The 17,023-nt window shown below is 38.0% G+C and overlaps 1 protein-coding gene across 1 annotated transcript; it reads right to left on the bottom strand.

Annotated features, from left to right (window-relative positions):
* Window positions 1-56: 56 nt before the first annotated feature.
* On the bottom strand, window positions 57-16,439 carry tfr2 (transferrin receptor 2). The gene is made up of 17 exons (XM_062415202.1): window positions 16,376-16,439; window positions 10,324-10,406; window positions 10,015-10,227; window positions 9,205-9,397; window positions 8,978-9,118; window positions 8,323-8,431; window positions 8,005-8,247; window positions 7,753-7,892; window positions 7,503-7,678; window positions 7,310-7,429; window positions 3,277-3,359; window positions 2,205-2,268; window positions 1,960-2,098; window positions 1,777-1,861; window positions 1,401-1,625; window positions 1,182-1,322; window positions 57-702 (listed from the first exon to the last, which is right to left on the bottom strand). The coding sequence occupies exons 3-17, from the start codon at window positions 10,085-10,087 to the stop codon at window positions 454-456; spliced, it is 2,181 nt and encodes a 726-aa protein (XP_062271186.1). The 5' UTR covers window positions 10,088-10,227; window positions 10,324-10,406; window positions 16,376-16,439; the 3' UTR covers window positions 57-453.
* Window positions 16,440-17,023: the final 584 nt, after the last annotated feature.

Here is a 17,023-nt window from a genome sequence, read left to right on the forward strand (position 1 = left end):
ATGGGTGACGTCACGGATGTTTCTTATATACAGTCTATGGACGTGACAAAGAAACACACATGACACAGTTTAAGATTTCCATGATGCGAAATGTAAGTTTGAACATTCATATTTAGTTTGGTTGTATTTTCAGTGAACAGCAGAACATTTCACTCTGTTTAATAAGCAGTTTATCATTTCTGAACAGAGAACAGACTCTTTATTAAATATCATGTATTTCACTTCTACTACATTTGTAAGTTCAGCTATGAAACGTTTTGTTTTGTTTGTCTTCAAATAAACAAAGTAAAACCTTCTTAAAGCTCTTTCTTACATTTCACAGCACTTTGAAAACAACTTGAACAGCAACAACCAGCATTAACCCCTCCCCCTCCCTCCCCTCTCCTATGGCCCTATGTGGCCCAGTGTGTGTATATGTGTTTATTACAGTGTGTGTGTACATATATATGTGTATTACAGTGTGTGTGTGTTGTGTATGGTCCACATGTCTCCATTCAGAGCGTTGGCGGCTCCCTGCAGCGTCCAGGTGAACAACGCCAGCTGTCGTCTGAATCGTCCCTCGTCAAAGCGTCCGGGGTCAGAGGTCAGCAGAGCCAGGTGCTCAGTGAGCGCGCTCAGTGTGTGGTTGCCTCGGCCGTGGATCACATGACGGAACGGCGTCTCCACTACCGACACGTACTGCGACAGGAAGTAGTATTCCACCTGGAGGAGACGCCATTTATACATATCAGAGGTAGTGTTTGCAGTATTTATACACATCAGAGGTAGTGTTTGCAGTATTTATATCACAGGTAGTGTTTGCAGTATTTATACATATCAGAGGTAGTGTTTGCAGTATTTATACATATCAGAGGTAGTGTTTGCAGTATTTATACATATCAGAGGTAGTGTTTGCAGTATTCTTGTGTATCAGAGGTAGTGTTTGCAGTATTTATACATATCAGAGGTAGTGTTTGCAGTATTCTTGTGTATCAGAGGTAGTGTTTGCAGTATTTATACATATCAGAGGTAGTGTTTGCAGTATTTATACATATCAGAGGTAGTGTTTGCAGTATTTATACATATCAGAGGTAGTGTTTGCAGTATTCTTGTGTATCAGAGGTAGTGTTTGCAGTATTTATACATATCAGAGGCAGTGTTTGCAGTATTTATATCACAGGTAGTGTTTGCAGTATTCGTACCCTCATGATTCGGGTGTTGTAGGAGCGAGCGGTGGTCGGGTCGTGCAGGTCGCTGTAGTCGATGGCTCTCTGCAGCGTCTCGGCTGCTCGGCTGTAATCTCCTCTGGCGCTGAAAACCCACTGAGGGGACAAACCTCTGGACTGGGGACAGAATCAGAGACGGAGGTTAAAGGTCAGGGTTCAGTACCGGTCAGGGTGACATCATCAGGCTGCGTCTACCTGCAGCTCAGCAGAGTGTTTGTTGAGCTGAGCGCTGAACTGCAGCACCGTCTGAGCGTAGGAAGTGATGCGTAGCGGCAGGATGTGGTCGTGGGCCAATCGCAGCACCATCTCCCCCACCAGCTCGCCTAAGCTCCGCCCCGTCACCCCCAGACGGCCCCCCAGCACTTCCTGTAGGCGGGACGCGCTGTCCAATGGCGTGTTGATGAAGGGATACGCTCGCTCCTGAACACAGCAACAAGGACAGCTGATAACACATCACATGACTACAGCTGTAACCTATAACACAGGCTGAGATATGACATCATTCAGACTATGATGATGATGATGATGATGATGATGATGATGATGATGTAATGGAGCAGATGAAGAGTACCTTAGTGAATCTGAGCTCCATGGCTGGAACTCCTGCAAACGCTGTGAAACTGTACGCTCCACTGTTCAGATACAACGGCTTCATACTGAGGAGGAGGAGAGAGGAAGAGGACATCATCATCATCATCATCATCATCATCTGTAGTAAGAAACTGAGTACATTTCCAGGCTGTTCATGTCTCACATCCTCCAGCTGCCTCCTTCTCTCTCCGCCTGGCTGTAGATGGTCTGACCAGCGTGTTTCGGATGCTCCACCTGTCTGATGGCGGCGTCCAGCAGGTCCACCAGCAGAGGGCTGCTATAGGCCGACAGGACATCATCACCTGGAGGCGGGACAAACACAGGGGCCTGTTTATTTCATCACTCCTGCTGCCTGATTGGCTGGCAGCACACACATGGTCTCCTGTGATTGGCTGAGAGCTGTGTTACCCATGATGGCCTGGTCCAGACTGAAGTAAGCCACAGCTTTCAGGTGCAGCATGGACAGGTAACCCTGGCAACCACAGGTCAGAGGTTACTATGGCAACCACAGGCAGGTTTAGTAGATTTATTACATACATACATACAGCACAACAAGCGTTAGATATAAACTAACACATTTATTGTTTCTGGTACCAAATGATGTGCAGATGACATTTAAGATATATTGAAGATATATATATAATCTTTATTTTATTCCTATATTTTATTGTATTCATGTTTATTTAACTAATAAAATATTTAATATTTAACTAATATTATAAGCTTTAAAATCTATTTAATTTGATAACATTTTCATGTTTTTCATTACTCTGTGCTTTAGTCTCATATTGTTCCTCTTGGCTCATCAGTCACTGTGAAGCACTTTGAACTGCACTGACCTGTATGAAAGGAGCCGTACTAATAAAGTTTGATTTACTGATTGGTCAATTCTACTTTGATGAAGCTCATACATTTACAGTTGTTGTTGATGTTGTCAGAAAGGTGATAATTCTGCTTCCTGTTTATTATTGAGGTCATAGTTTGCAGTATTTGTACATATCAGAGGTAAATACATGAGGGTAAGGGTTAGGCTAAACATTAGGGACACTTTCCAATTCAATGCAAATGTCAACCAGCAGAGTTTATTGTAAATAAGCTCCAAACAGCATTAAGTCAGTATTGTGTTGCTGCTGTATGAATCCTGACAGGGTTCAATTTCAATCCAATGATTTTTAGTGTTTATATTTAATTTAATCAAGAACACTTTTCAATATAATGCACTCCTGTACATCAGCAGCACCTACTACAACCTCAATAATAAAGTTAATATAAATTAAAATGATCACAACGTCAACAAAAACTGAAAATATGGAAACTAAATAAATGTTGATTTTATAGCAGAGCTGTTATATTAGATTGCACAAGTGTTCCTAATAAAGTGACCAGTGGGTGTAGTTTATTGATATGTTTCTATATTCAAGTAGATTTGTTTTAGGATGTATTTGAATGTGTTAAATATGTGTTCTCTGATTGGACAAACCTCCAGCCACTCAGTAGCTCCAACGTTCCCAAAATCTCCAGCATCCCAGCTGACAAACAGCAGACTGCGTCTGGGACTGAAACCTGAGAGCACAGAAACCCCCCAGCACTGCTGAGACCAAGGTACTGATTCACAGAAACAGCAGACAGTGATTCCACCATGTAAACTACAGTGTGTTGCTTCCTGGTCACATTTCACTGAGACTACCGGTGTTTAGTATACACACTTTGTTAAAAAACATTAGAGATGTGCAGGTTAGAGCTGTTACATCACTTCCTGTTTTAAGGCAGAAATGTAGTGTAACCGTTTCTACCACCCTACCATGAACATACCAAGATAACCAGATAACCTCACAGTAACCTCATAGTAACCTCATAGTAACCTCATAATAACCTCATAGTAACCACACAGTAACCTCATAGTAACCACATAGTAACCTCACAGTAACCTCATAGTACCCTCATAGTAACCTCATAGTAACCACACAGTAACCTCATAGTAACCACATAGTAACCTCACAGTAACCTCATAGTAACCTCATACTAACCACACAGTAACCTCATAGTAACCACACAGTAACCTCACAGTAACCTCATAGTAACCTCATAGTAACCTCATAGTAACACAAAACTAACCTCATATTATAACCACACAGTAACCTCATAGTAACCACATAGTAACCTCACAGTAACCTCATAGTAACCACACAGTAACCTCACAGTAACCTCATAGTAACCACACAGTAACCTCATAGTAACACAAAACTAACCTCATATTATAACCACACAGTAACCTCATAGTAACCTCATAGTAACCCACAACCAACCTCATATTATAACCACACAGTAACCTCATAGTAACCACATAGTAACCTCACAGTAACCTCATAGTAACCTCATAGTAACACAAAACTAACCTCATATTATAACCACACAGTAACCTCATAGTAACCTCATAGTAACCACACAGTAACCTCATAGTAACCTCATAGTAACCCACAACTAACCTCATATTATAACCACACAGTAACCTCATAGTAACCACATAGTAACCTCACAGTAACCTCATAGTAACCTCATAGTAACACAAAACTAACCTCATATTATAACCACACAGTAACCTCATAGTAACCACATAGTAACCTCACAGTAACCTCATAGTAACTACACAGTAACCTCAGAGTAACACAAAACTAACCTCATATTATAACCACACAGTAACCTCATAGTAACCACACAGTAACCTCATAGTAACCTCATAGTAACCCACAACCAACCTCATATTATAACCACACAGTAACCTCATAGTAACCACATAGTAACCTCACAGTAACCTCATAGTAACCTCATAGTAACACAAAACTAACCTCATATTATAACCACACAGTAACCTCATAGTAACCTCATAGTAACCACACAGTAACCTCATAGTAACCTCATAGTAACCCACAACTAACCTCATATTATAACCACACAGTAACCTCATAGTAACCACATAGTAACCTCACAGTAACCTCATAGTAACCTCATAGTAACACAAAACTAACCTCATATTATAACCACACAGTAACCTCATAGTAACCACATAGTAACCTCACAGTAACCTCATAGTAACCACACAGTAACCTCACAGTAACCTCATAGTAACCACACAGTAACCTCATAGTAACACAAAACTAACCTCATATTATAACCACACAGTAACCTCATAGTAACCTCATAGTAACCCACAACCAACCTCATATTATAACCACACAGTAACCTCATAGTAACCTCATAGTAACACAAAACTAACCTCATATTATAACCACACAGTAACCTCATAGTAACTTCATAGTAACCACACAGTAACCTCATAGTAACCTCATAGTAACCCACAACTAACCTCATATTATAACCACACAGTAACCTCATAGTAACCACATAGTAACCTCACAGTAACCTCATAGTAACCTCATAGTAACACAAAACTAACCTCATATTATAACCACACAGTAACCTCATAGTAACCACATAGTAACCTCACAGTAACCTCATAGTAACTACACAGTAACCTCAGAGTAACACAAAACTAACCTCATATTATAACCACACAGTAACCTCATAGTAACCACACAGTAACCTCATAGTAACCTCATAGTAACCCACAACCAACCTCATATTATAACCACACAGTAACCTCATAGTAACCACATAGTAACCTCACAGTAACCTCATAGTAACCTCATAGTAACACAAAACTAACCTCATATTATAACCACACAGTAACCTCATAGTAACCTCATAGTAACCACACAGTAACCTCATAGTAACCTCATAGTAACCCACAACTAACCTCATATTATAACCACACAGTAACCTCATAGTAACCACATAGTAACCTCACAGTAACCTCATAGTAACCTCATAGTAACACAAAACTAACCTCATATTATAACCACACAGTAACCTCATAGTAACCACATAGTAACCTCACAGTAACCTCATAGTAACTACACAGTAACCTCAGAGTAACACAAAACTAACCTCATATTATAACCACACAGTAACCTCATAGTAACCACACAGTAACCTCATAGTAACCTCATAGTAACCCACAACTAACCTCATATTATAACCACACAGTAACCTCATAGTAACCTCATAGTAACCACACAGTAACCTCATAGTAACCTCATAGTAACCCACAACTAACCTCATATTATAACCACACAGTAACCTCATAGTAACCACATAGTAACCTCACAGTAACCTCATAGTAACCTCATAGTAACACAAAACTAACCTCATATTATAACCACACAGTAACCTCATAGTAACCACATAGTAACCTCATAGTAACCTCATAGTAACCCACAACTAACCTCATATTATAACCACACAGTAACCTCATAGTAACCTCTTAGTAACCAAACAGTAGTCATGTAGAAACCATATAGTAACATCATATCAACCATGCAGTAACCACATGGTAAACTACACAGTAATCTCAGTAACCACACAGTAGCCACGTTGTAACCACATAGTAACATCATAGTAACCATGTAATAGTATCCTCACAATAACCACACAGTAACCTTAAAGAAACCATAGGGTAACATCCTAGTAACGTTCTTAGAAACCACACAGTTACCACATAGTAACATCATAGTAACCACTAATAACCACACAGTAACCTCATAGCAACCTCATAGTAACCTTTTATTAACCTTATAATAACCAAACAGCCAGTAACCACATAGTAATCTCATGGTAGTCATATAGTAGCCCCATAACAACCTCATAACAACCAACTGTTTTTACCAACAGTATCCTGTATGAAGGAATACCAAGGGTTAGCGAGAAAGTAGCTGTCAGGAGAATGAGACTGGCGGGACACTGCCAAAGACACCAAGAGCTGCCAGCCAGCAAATTGGTACTATGGGAACCAACCCATGGGCATCTGTCTCGAGGACGTCCTACACTAACATATGTGGATGTACTCAAGAAGGATGCAGGAGTGCAAAGTACCAATGAACTGGCCAGGTGTATGGAGAATCGGGATGACTGGAAGCAACGATGGAGGGCTCGTCTGAGGATGACCTAGAGACAACCTCATAATAACCTCATAGTAACCTCATAGTAACCTCATAATAACCTCATAGTAATCTCAAAGTAACCTCATAGTAACCTCATAATAACCTCATAGTAATCTCATAGTAACCTCATAGTAACCTCATAACAACCTCATAACAACCTCATAGCAACCTCATAGCAACCTCATAATAACCTCATAGTAACATCATAACAACCTCATAACAACCTCATAGTAACCTCATAACAACCTCATAGCAACCTCATAACAACCTCATAGTAACCTCATAGCAACCTCATAACAACCTCATAGCAACCTCATAACAACCTCATAATAACCTCATAGTAACCTCATAATAACCTCATAGTAACCTCATAGCAACCTCATAACAACCTCATAACGACCTCATAGTAACCTCATAGTAACCTCTTAGCAATTACTGTCTCCAGGTGAGTCTTACCATTTTTCACCATGGCAGCGAACGTTCGAGCCAGTTCCAGAAGGATCGCCGTCCCGATTCCAGACTTCACGGCTCCTGGACCCAGCGAGTCCCTCTGAGCTCCCAGTATGATGTACTGGTCTGACAGGAAACAGCCAGTTACATCACTGCAGAAACACGTTGACTAAAACATAAACCTGTGTTCAGAGCTCACCTGGCTCGTCCCGGCCCTCCAGAGAGGAGAAGATGTTGTTGAGCAGGACAGGTGTCATAGCGTTGTGGACGGCCATCTTGACTTGGCGCCCCGAGCTGAACTGTGGACCCACCACGCAGCGCACATACGGCAACCGAACCCGCCAAGACAGAGGACAGGACGGACCGGCCAGCTGACTGAGAGACAGACAGAGTGACGCAGTGAGGTCACAGTCACACCTGAGCAGGTAACCTAAGGGGGCGGGGCTTACCTGAGGAGCTTAGCAGCCACAGTAGCGCTGATTGGCAGAGCCGGGATGAGTGGCAGGCCGGACGACTGGATGGGCGGGAACTGAGTGTGATTGAAGGAGGGAAAGCCGGGAGTGAAGGGGTCACCTGACCCCAGGTGCACCTGTGATTGGATGACACAGAGGGAGATGCTGATTAGTTGGTGGTAAGAAACAGACAAATATGATACCTGTGTGTGTGTGCGTGTATATTTGTGTGTGTGGTGTGTGTGTTACATGTTCAGACACAGCGGTGTATGTGTTCAGTCCGAGGCGGCGGGGGTCCTGCGGTACGTCAGCTGGGTCGGGATAGATCAGAGCTCCGCCTGCTCCGTTCCTCTCAGCCAACCAAACCTTCTCAGCGAAGCTGACCCCGCCCCCGACACGCATCACCACCACACAACCAATCACAGACACACCCGTGCTCTTCAGCCAATTAAAATCCTCCGGTCTGCCGTAGTTGGCGTAGACTATGCCCCCCTACAGAGAGACAGGTAAAAGTGAGTGGGACTGTGGTTACCATGGTGACATGTACGTGCTGTCTGTGTGTCTCACCGTGGTACTTCCTGTGGCGCTGTACGGACAGAAGTCTGCTGGATTCAGAGGAATCTGCTCCAAGATCAGACCTGAAGAGTCCACCAGCCACAGAGAGCTCCTCTGAGACCTATGAGGGAGGGGGGTTGTTTATTGGTTCCTACCTACTGCTGTCAGGTTGTTTATTGGTTCCTACCTACTGCTGTCAGGTTGTTTATTGGTTCCTACCTACTGCTGTCAGGTTGTTTATTGGTTCCTACCTGCTGCTGTCAGGTTGTTTATTGGTTCCTACCTGCTGCTGTCAGGTTGTTCATTGGTTCCTACCTGCTGCTGTCAGATTGTTTATTGGTTCCTACCTACTGCTGTCAGGTTGTTCATTAGTTCCTACCTGCTGCTATCAGGTTGTTCATTGGTTCCTACCTGCTGCTGTCAGGTTGTTTATTGGTTCCTACCTGCTGCTGTCAGGTTGTTCATTGGTTCCTACCTGCTGCTGTCAGATTGTTTATTGGTTCCTACCTACTGCTGTCAGGTTGTTTATTGGTTCCTACCTACTGCTGTCAGGTTGTTTATTGGTTCCTACCTACTGCTGTCAGGTTGTTTATTGGTTCCTACCTGCTGCTGTCAGGTTGTTCATTGGTTCCTACCTGCTGCTGTCAGGTTGTTCATTGGTTCCTACCTGTTGGGGAACTGCAGTGTGGCGTACAGAGACTCGGTCCAGGTGTGATCCATCTGCAGCCGTCTGAAACGACGTAGGATCTCTGAAGCCAGAGACGTTCCCTCTGCAGAGCCAGGAGGATGATTCGCTCTGCTGACCCGACTGAAAATCAATCAATCAATCAGTCAATCAGTCAATCAATCACTCCATCATACCTGACTGATAACTGATCAATCTCCTGATCATACCTCACGGTGTTGTGGATATCTTCGTCCTGCAGCAGCCTCCTCATCATCACCCTCAGCTCTCCCAGGTAAAGTCCCGCTCCTCCCTCTGCAGGTGGCTTAGCCCCGCCTCCAGGCTGCCCGTCCTCGTCCCCCCACCCCCTCTCCTGCGTGCTTTGGCAACGCCCACCAAACAAGGCGTAGGCCAATAGGAAAGCTGAGAGAGAGAGAGAGAGAGAAATAGAGAAAGAGAGAGAGAGAGAGAGAGAGAGAGAGAGAGAGAGAGAGAGAGAGAGAGAGAGAGAGAGAGAGAGGATTCAGACTAGTTGATGGGAGCCCCCACACAGCCCTTACAGCAGAGTTTAATCTGACGCCTCTGATGTCTAGTAGCAGGTACTCCCTAGAAGAGGGACACTGGGACACTGTCTTAGAGCCAGGCCTGGGAAAGTATCTGGTGGCCAGGCCTTGATCCAAGGGGCCCGGCCGAGCACAGACCTAAAAAACAACATGGAGTCACCACTCTGTGGGTCCACCACCTGCAGGGATAAAGTCTTGGTTCGGGTGCAATGGTGTTCAGCAATGGGCAAAGGTTTGGGCCTGGACATGCTGATCCCCAGCATCTTAAATTAGCTCTAGGGATGTGAAACGTGTCTTTGTGAGCTTATTTATTGTTGTTATTGTCCTGAAAGAGACAATCAAACTGATCCTGACCTCAAATGTCAGACTTTGCTTCATTTAATAACTCTGTGTGTGTGTGTGTGTGTGTGTGTGTGTGTGTGTGTGTGTGTGTGTGTGTGTGTGTGTGTGTGTGTGTGTGTGTGTGTGTGTACGTACCGGTGGTAAACACGATGACTCCGCACACAGACACAAACACGCCAGCTCTTCGGTAACCACGGTGACCCCGCATCACCAGCGCTGTGATGTCACTGCTTGGCTCCTCCTCCTCATGTGATGTCACAAACCTCACCTCCACCCTCTGGGCCCCTCCCCCAACCTCCTCCTCTTCCTCCTCCTCGGGGGAACCACTGAGCGGTGGAGAGACACTGACTGAGGACAGAGAGAGAGAGAGAGAGAGAGAGAGATGTAACCATGGCAACAGGTCAGAGGGGGGGGGGGGGCATGCAGCTCACCTGGTGACCTCACCTGTCTCAGACGAGTCCTGACTGCGTCCATGATGACCGTCGCTGCTGTGATTGGCTCCTCAGAGGGGTCAGAGGTCAGTCAGTCTGTTTGATATGCTTAACTTTATTAACAGCAGAGTAAACACACACACACATGCACACACACTCAGGCTGCCTGGTTTAAGGTGGAATGAGCAGGAGCTGTTGAATTTAAGGTGGAATTAAGACAAAAATATTTACAATAAAAACGTTTCAAATATATTCTGAACGTCTGAGTTTAAACTGAAATGCCAAATATTAAAGTTATTAGAGTTATTCAGTATAACAGTACATGTATGTTAGAGTTATTCAGTATAACAGTACATGTATGTTAGAGTTATTCAGTATAACAGTACATGTATGTTAGTTATTCAGTATAACAGTACATGTATGTTAGTTATTCAGTATAACAGTACATGTATGTTAGAGTTATTCAGTATAACAGTACATGTATGTTAGTTATTCAGTATAACAGTACATGTATGTTAGAGTTATTCAGTATAACAGTACATGTATGTTAGTTATTCAGTATAACAGTACATGTATGTTAGAGTTATTCAGTATAACAGTACATGTATGTTAGTTATTCAGTATAACAGTACATGTATGTTAGAGTTATTCAGTATAACAGTACATGTATGTTAGTTATTCAGTATAACAGTACATGTATGTTAGTTATTCAGTATAACAGTACATGTATGTTAGAGTTATTCAGTATAACAGTACATGTATGTTAGTTATTCAGTATAACAGTACATGTATGTTAGTTATTCAGTATAACAGTACATGTATGTTAGTTATTCAGTATAACAGTACATGTATGTTAGTTATTCAGTATAACAGTACATGTATGTTAGTTATTCAGTATAACAGTACATGTATGTTAGAGTTATTCAGTATAACAGTACATGTATGTTAGTTATTCAGTATAACAGTACATGTATGTTAGTTATTCAGTATAACAGTACATGTATGTTAGAGTTATTCAGTATAACAGTACATGTATGTTAGAGTTATTCAGTATAACAGTACATGTATGTTAGTTATTCAGTATAACAGTACATGTATGTTAGTTATTCAGTATAACAGTACATGTATGTTAGTTATTCAGTATAACAGTACATGTATGTTAGTTATTCAGTATAACAGTACATGTATGTTAGTTATTCAGTATAACAGTACATGTATGTTAGTTATTCAGTATAACAGTACATGTATGTTAGAGTTATTCAGTATAACAGTACATGTATGTTAGTTATTCAGTATAACAGTACATGTATGTTAGTTATTCAGTATAACAGTACATGTATGTTAGTTATTCAGTATAACAGTACATGTATGTTAGTTATTCAGTATAACAGTACATGTATGTTAGTTATTCAGTATAACAGTACATGTATGTTAGTTATTCAGTATAACAGTACATGTATGTTAGTTATTCAGTATAACAGTACATGTATGTTAGTTATTCAGTATAACAGTACATGTATGTTAGAGTTATTCAGTATAACAGTACATGTATGTTAGAGTTATTCAGTATAACAGTACATGTATGTTAGTTATTCAGTATAACAGTACATGTATGTTAGTTATTCAGTATAACAGTACATGTATGTTAGTTATTCAGTATAACAGTACATGTATGTTAGAGTTATTCAGTATAACAGTACATGTATGTTAGAGTTATTCAGTATAACAGTACATGTATGTTAGTTATTCAGTATAACAGAACATGTATGTTAGTTATTCAGTATAACAGTACATGTATGTTAGAGTTATTCAGTATAACAGTACATGTATGTTAGAGTTATTCAGTATAACAGTACATGTATGTTAGAGTTATTCAGTATAACAGTACATGTATGTTAGAGTTATTCAGTATAACAGTACATGTATGTTAGTTATTCAGTATAACAGTACATGTATGTTAGTTATTCAGTATAACAGTACATGTATGTTAGTTATTCAGTATAACAGTACATGTATGTTAGTTATTCAGTATAACAGTACATGTATGTTAGTTATTCAGTATAACAGTACATGTATGTTAGAGTTATTCAGTATAACAGTACATGTATGTTAGTTATTCAGTATAACAGTACATGTATGTTAGTTATTCAGTATAACAGTACATGTATGTTAGTTATTCAGTATAACAGTACATGTATGTTAGTTATTCAGTATAACAGTACATGTATGTTAGTTATTCAGTATAACAGTACATGTATGTTAGTTATTCAGTATAACAGTACATGTATGTTAGAGTTATTCAGTATAACAGTACATGTATGTTAGTTATTCAGTATAACAGTACATGTATGTTAGTTATTCAGTATAACAGTACATGTATGTTAGTTATTCAGTATAACAGTACATGTATGTTAGAGTTATTCAGTATAACAGTACATGTATGTTAGAGTTATTCAGTATAACAGTACATGTATGTTAGAGTTATTCAGTATAACAGTACATGTATGTTAGAGTTATTCAGTATAACAGTACATGTATGTTAGAGTTATTCAGTATAACAGTACATGTATGTTAGTTATTCAGTATAACAGTACATGTATGTTAGTTATTCAGTATAACAGTACATGTATGTTAGAGTTATTCAGTATAACAGTACATGTATGTTAGTTATTCAGTATAACAGTACATGTATGTTAGTTATTCAGTATAACAGTACATGTATGTTAGTTATTCAGTATAACAGTACATGTATGTTAGTTATTCAGTATAACAGTACATGTATGTTAGTTATTCAGTATAACAGTACATGTATGTTAGAGTTATTCAGTATAACAGTACATGTATGTTAGTTATTCAGTATAACAGTACATGTATGTTAGAGTTATTCAGTATAACAGTACATGTATGTTAGAGTTATTCAGTATAACAGTACATGTATGTTAGTTATTCAGTATAACAGTACATGTATGTTAGAGTTATTCAGTATAACAGTACATGTATGTTAGTTATTCAGTATAACAGTACATGTATGTTAGAGTTATTCAGTATAACAGTACATGTATGTTAGAGTTATTCAGTATAACAGTACATGTATGTTAGTTATTCAGTATAACAGTACATGTATGTTAGTTATTCAGTATAACAGTACATGTATGTTAGTTATTCAGTATAACAGTACATGTATGTTAGTTATTCAGTATAACAGTACATGTATGTTAGTTATTCAGTATAACAGTACATGTATGTTAGAGTTATTCAGTATAACAGTACATGTATGTTAGTTATTCAGTATAACAGTACATGTATGTTAGTTATTCAGTATAACAGTACATGTATGTTAGTTATTCAGTATAACAGTACATGTATGTTAGTTATTCAGTATAACAGTACATGTATGTTAGTTATTCAGTATAACAGTACATGTATGTTAGAGTTATTCAGTATAACAGTACATGTATGTTAGAGTTATTCAGTATAACAGTACATGTATGTTAGTTATTCAGTATAACAGTACATGTATGTTAGTTATTCAGTATAACAGTACATGTATGTTAGAGTTATTCAGTATAACAGTACATGTATGTTAGTTATTCAGTATAACAGTACATGTATGTTAGTTATTCAGTATAACAGTACATGTATGTTAGTTATTCAGTATAACAGTACATGTATGTTAGAGTTATTCAGTATAACAGTACATGTATGTTAGTTATTCAGTATAACAGTACATGTATGTTAGTTATTCAGTATAACAGTACATGTATGTTAGTTATTCAGTATAACAGTACATGTATGTTAGTTATTCAGTATAACAGTACATGTATGTTGGAGTTATTCAGTATAACAGTACATGTATGTTAGTTATTCAGTATAACAGTACATGTATGTTAGTTATTCAGTATAACAGTACATGTATGTTAGTTATTCAGTATAACAGTACATGTATGTTAGTTATTCAGTATAACAGTACATGTATGTTAGTTATTCAGTATAACAGTACATGTATGTTAGTTATTCAGTATAATAGTACATGTATGTTAGAGTTATTCAGTATAACAGTACATGTATGTTAGAGTTATTCAGTATAACTGTACATGTATGTTAGTTATTCAGTATAACAGTACATGTATGTTAGAGTTATTCAGTATAACAGTACATGTATGTTAGTTATTCAGTATAACAGTACATGTATGTTAGAGTTATTCAGTATAACAGTACATGTATGTTAGTTATTCAGTATAACAGTACATGTATGTTAGTTATTCAGTATAACAGTACATGTATGTTAGTTATTCAGTATAACAGTACATGTATGTTAGTTATTCAGTATAACAGTACATGTATGTTAGAGTTATTCAGTATAACAGTACATGTATGTTAGTTATTCAGTATAACAGTACATGTATGTTAGTTATTCAGTATAACAGTACATGTATGTTAGTTATTCAGTATAACAGTACATGTATGTTAGAGTTATTCAGTATAACAGTACATGTATGTTAGTTATTCAGTATAACAGTACATGTATGTTAGAGTTATTCAGTATAACAGTACATGTATGTTAGTTATTCAGTATAACAGTACATGTATGTTAGAGTTATTCAGTATAACAGTACATGTATGTTAGTTATTCAGTATAACAGTACATGTATGTTAGTTATTCAGTATAACAGTACATGTATGTTAGTTATTCAGTATAACAGTACATGTATGTTAGTTATTCAGTATAACAGTACATGTATGTTAGTTATTCAGTATAACAGTACATGTATGTTAGAGTTATTCAGTATAACAGTACATGTATGTTAGTTATTCAGTATAACAGTACATGTATGTTAGTTATTCAGTATAACAGTACATGTATGTTAGAGTTATTCAGTATAACAGTACATGTATGTTAGTTATTCAGTATAACAGTACATGTATGTTAGAGTTATTCAGTATAACAGTACATGTATGTTAGTTATTCAGTATAACAGTACATGTATGTTAGTTATTCAGTATAACAGTACATGTATGTTAGTTATTCAGTATAACAGTACATGTATGTTAGAGTTATTCAGTATAACAGTACATGTATGTTAGTTATTCAGTATAACAGTACATGTATGTTAGTTATTCAGTATAACAGTACATGTATGTTAGTTATTCAGTATAACAGTACATGTATGTTAGTTATTCAGTATAACAGTACATGTATGTTAGTTATTCAGTATAACAGTACATGTATGTTAGTTATTCAGTATAACAGTACATGTATGTTAGAGTTATTCAGTATAACAGTACATGTATGTTAGTTATTCAGTATAACAGTACATGTATGTTAGTTATTCAGTATAACAGTACATGTATGTTAGAGTTATTCAGTATAACAGTACATGTATGTTAGTTATTCAGTATAACAGTACATGTATGTTAGTTATTCAGTATAACAGTACATGTATGTTAGTTATTCAGTATAACAGTACATGTATGTTAGTTATTCAGTATAACAGTACATGTATGTTAGTTATTCAGTATAACAGTACATGTATGTTAGTTATTCAGTATAACAGTACATGTATGTTAGTTATTCAGTATAACAGTACATGTATGTTAGTTATTCAGTATAACAGTACATGTATGTTAGAGTTATTCAGTATAACAGTACATGTATGTTAGAGTTATTCAGTATAACAGTACATGTATGTTAGTTATTCAGTATAACAGTACATGTATGTTAGTTATTCAGTATAACAGTACATGTATGTTAGTTATTCAGTATAACAGTACATGTATGTTAGTTATTCAGTATAACAGTACATGTATGTTAGTTATTCAGTATAACAGTACATGTATGTTAGTTATTCAGTATAACAGTACATGTATGTTAGTTATTCAGTATAACAGTACATGTATGTTAGTTATTCAGTATAACAGTACATGTATGTTAGTTATTCAGTATAACAGTACATGTATGTTAGTTATTCAGTATAACAGTACATGTATGTAGCATGGGACAGCAGAGCCTCACATGTTCATTTAATGTGTTGAGTGAATGAAGTCAATGTGAGTATTTTACTGACCTCTTTTATTCCTGTTCTCTTTCTCTGTCCATTCATCTGTTTCTGTGAAGTAGTAAACATGTCATGCCGCCCCCCCCCCCCCCCCCCCCCCCCCCCCATGGTCACTGACCTGACAGAGCTCCGCCCCTTCACCCACCAGTGTTTACCTCTGAAAAACAAACTGAAATACACATTTTACACATAAACACATTATATACTGTCTGAGCATGAAACAAAGACAGAAACAAAACTACAACAAGCTTCAGAGTAAAACCTGAGAGGAAAGGTGAAGGAAACAGAACAAAGTCTGCAGCTGTTTAATGAAACTGACTCAGAGAATAAAACTGAATCCACAATTCAATGAAATGTATAAAATATAAATCAGATAAAAACTGTAAACATGTCACATCATCACATAAAACACTGTGTAAATGAGAATATGAAACTTTGAGCTATGATAAATAAAATAAAAAGGATAAAAAGGTTTAAATAATGATGTAATAGTTACAAGAGCAGCAGAGACATGAACATGCTTCTCAGGGAGAAATGGTTTGGAGTCATTAATGAGCCGCTGCAGGATCCTCAGTCTGGATGGAGAGTAGAACATTTTTACCCTTCTCTTATACCAGATGATGTATAATGACTCTTCATTAAATAAAAATGAGATGT

The sequence above is a fragment of the Scomber scombrus genome, unplaced genomic scaffold (genome assembly GCF_963691925.1).
Source record: "Scomber scombrus unplaced genomic scaffold, fScoSco1.1 SCAFFOLD_222, whole genome shotgun sequence".
Taxonomy (NCBI): Eukaryota; Metazoa; Chordata; class Actinopteri; order Scombriformes; family Scombridae; genus Scomber; species Scomber scombrus.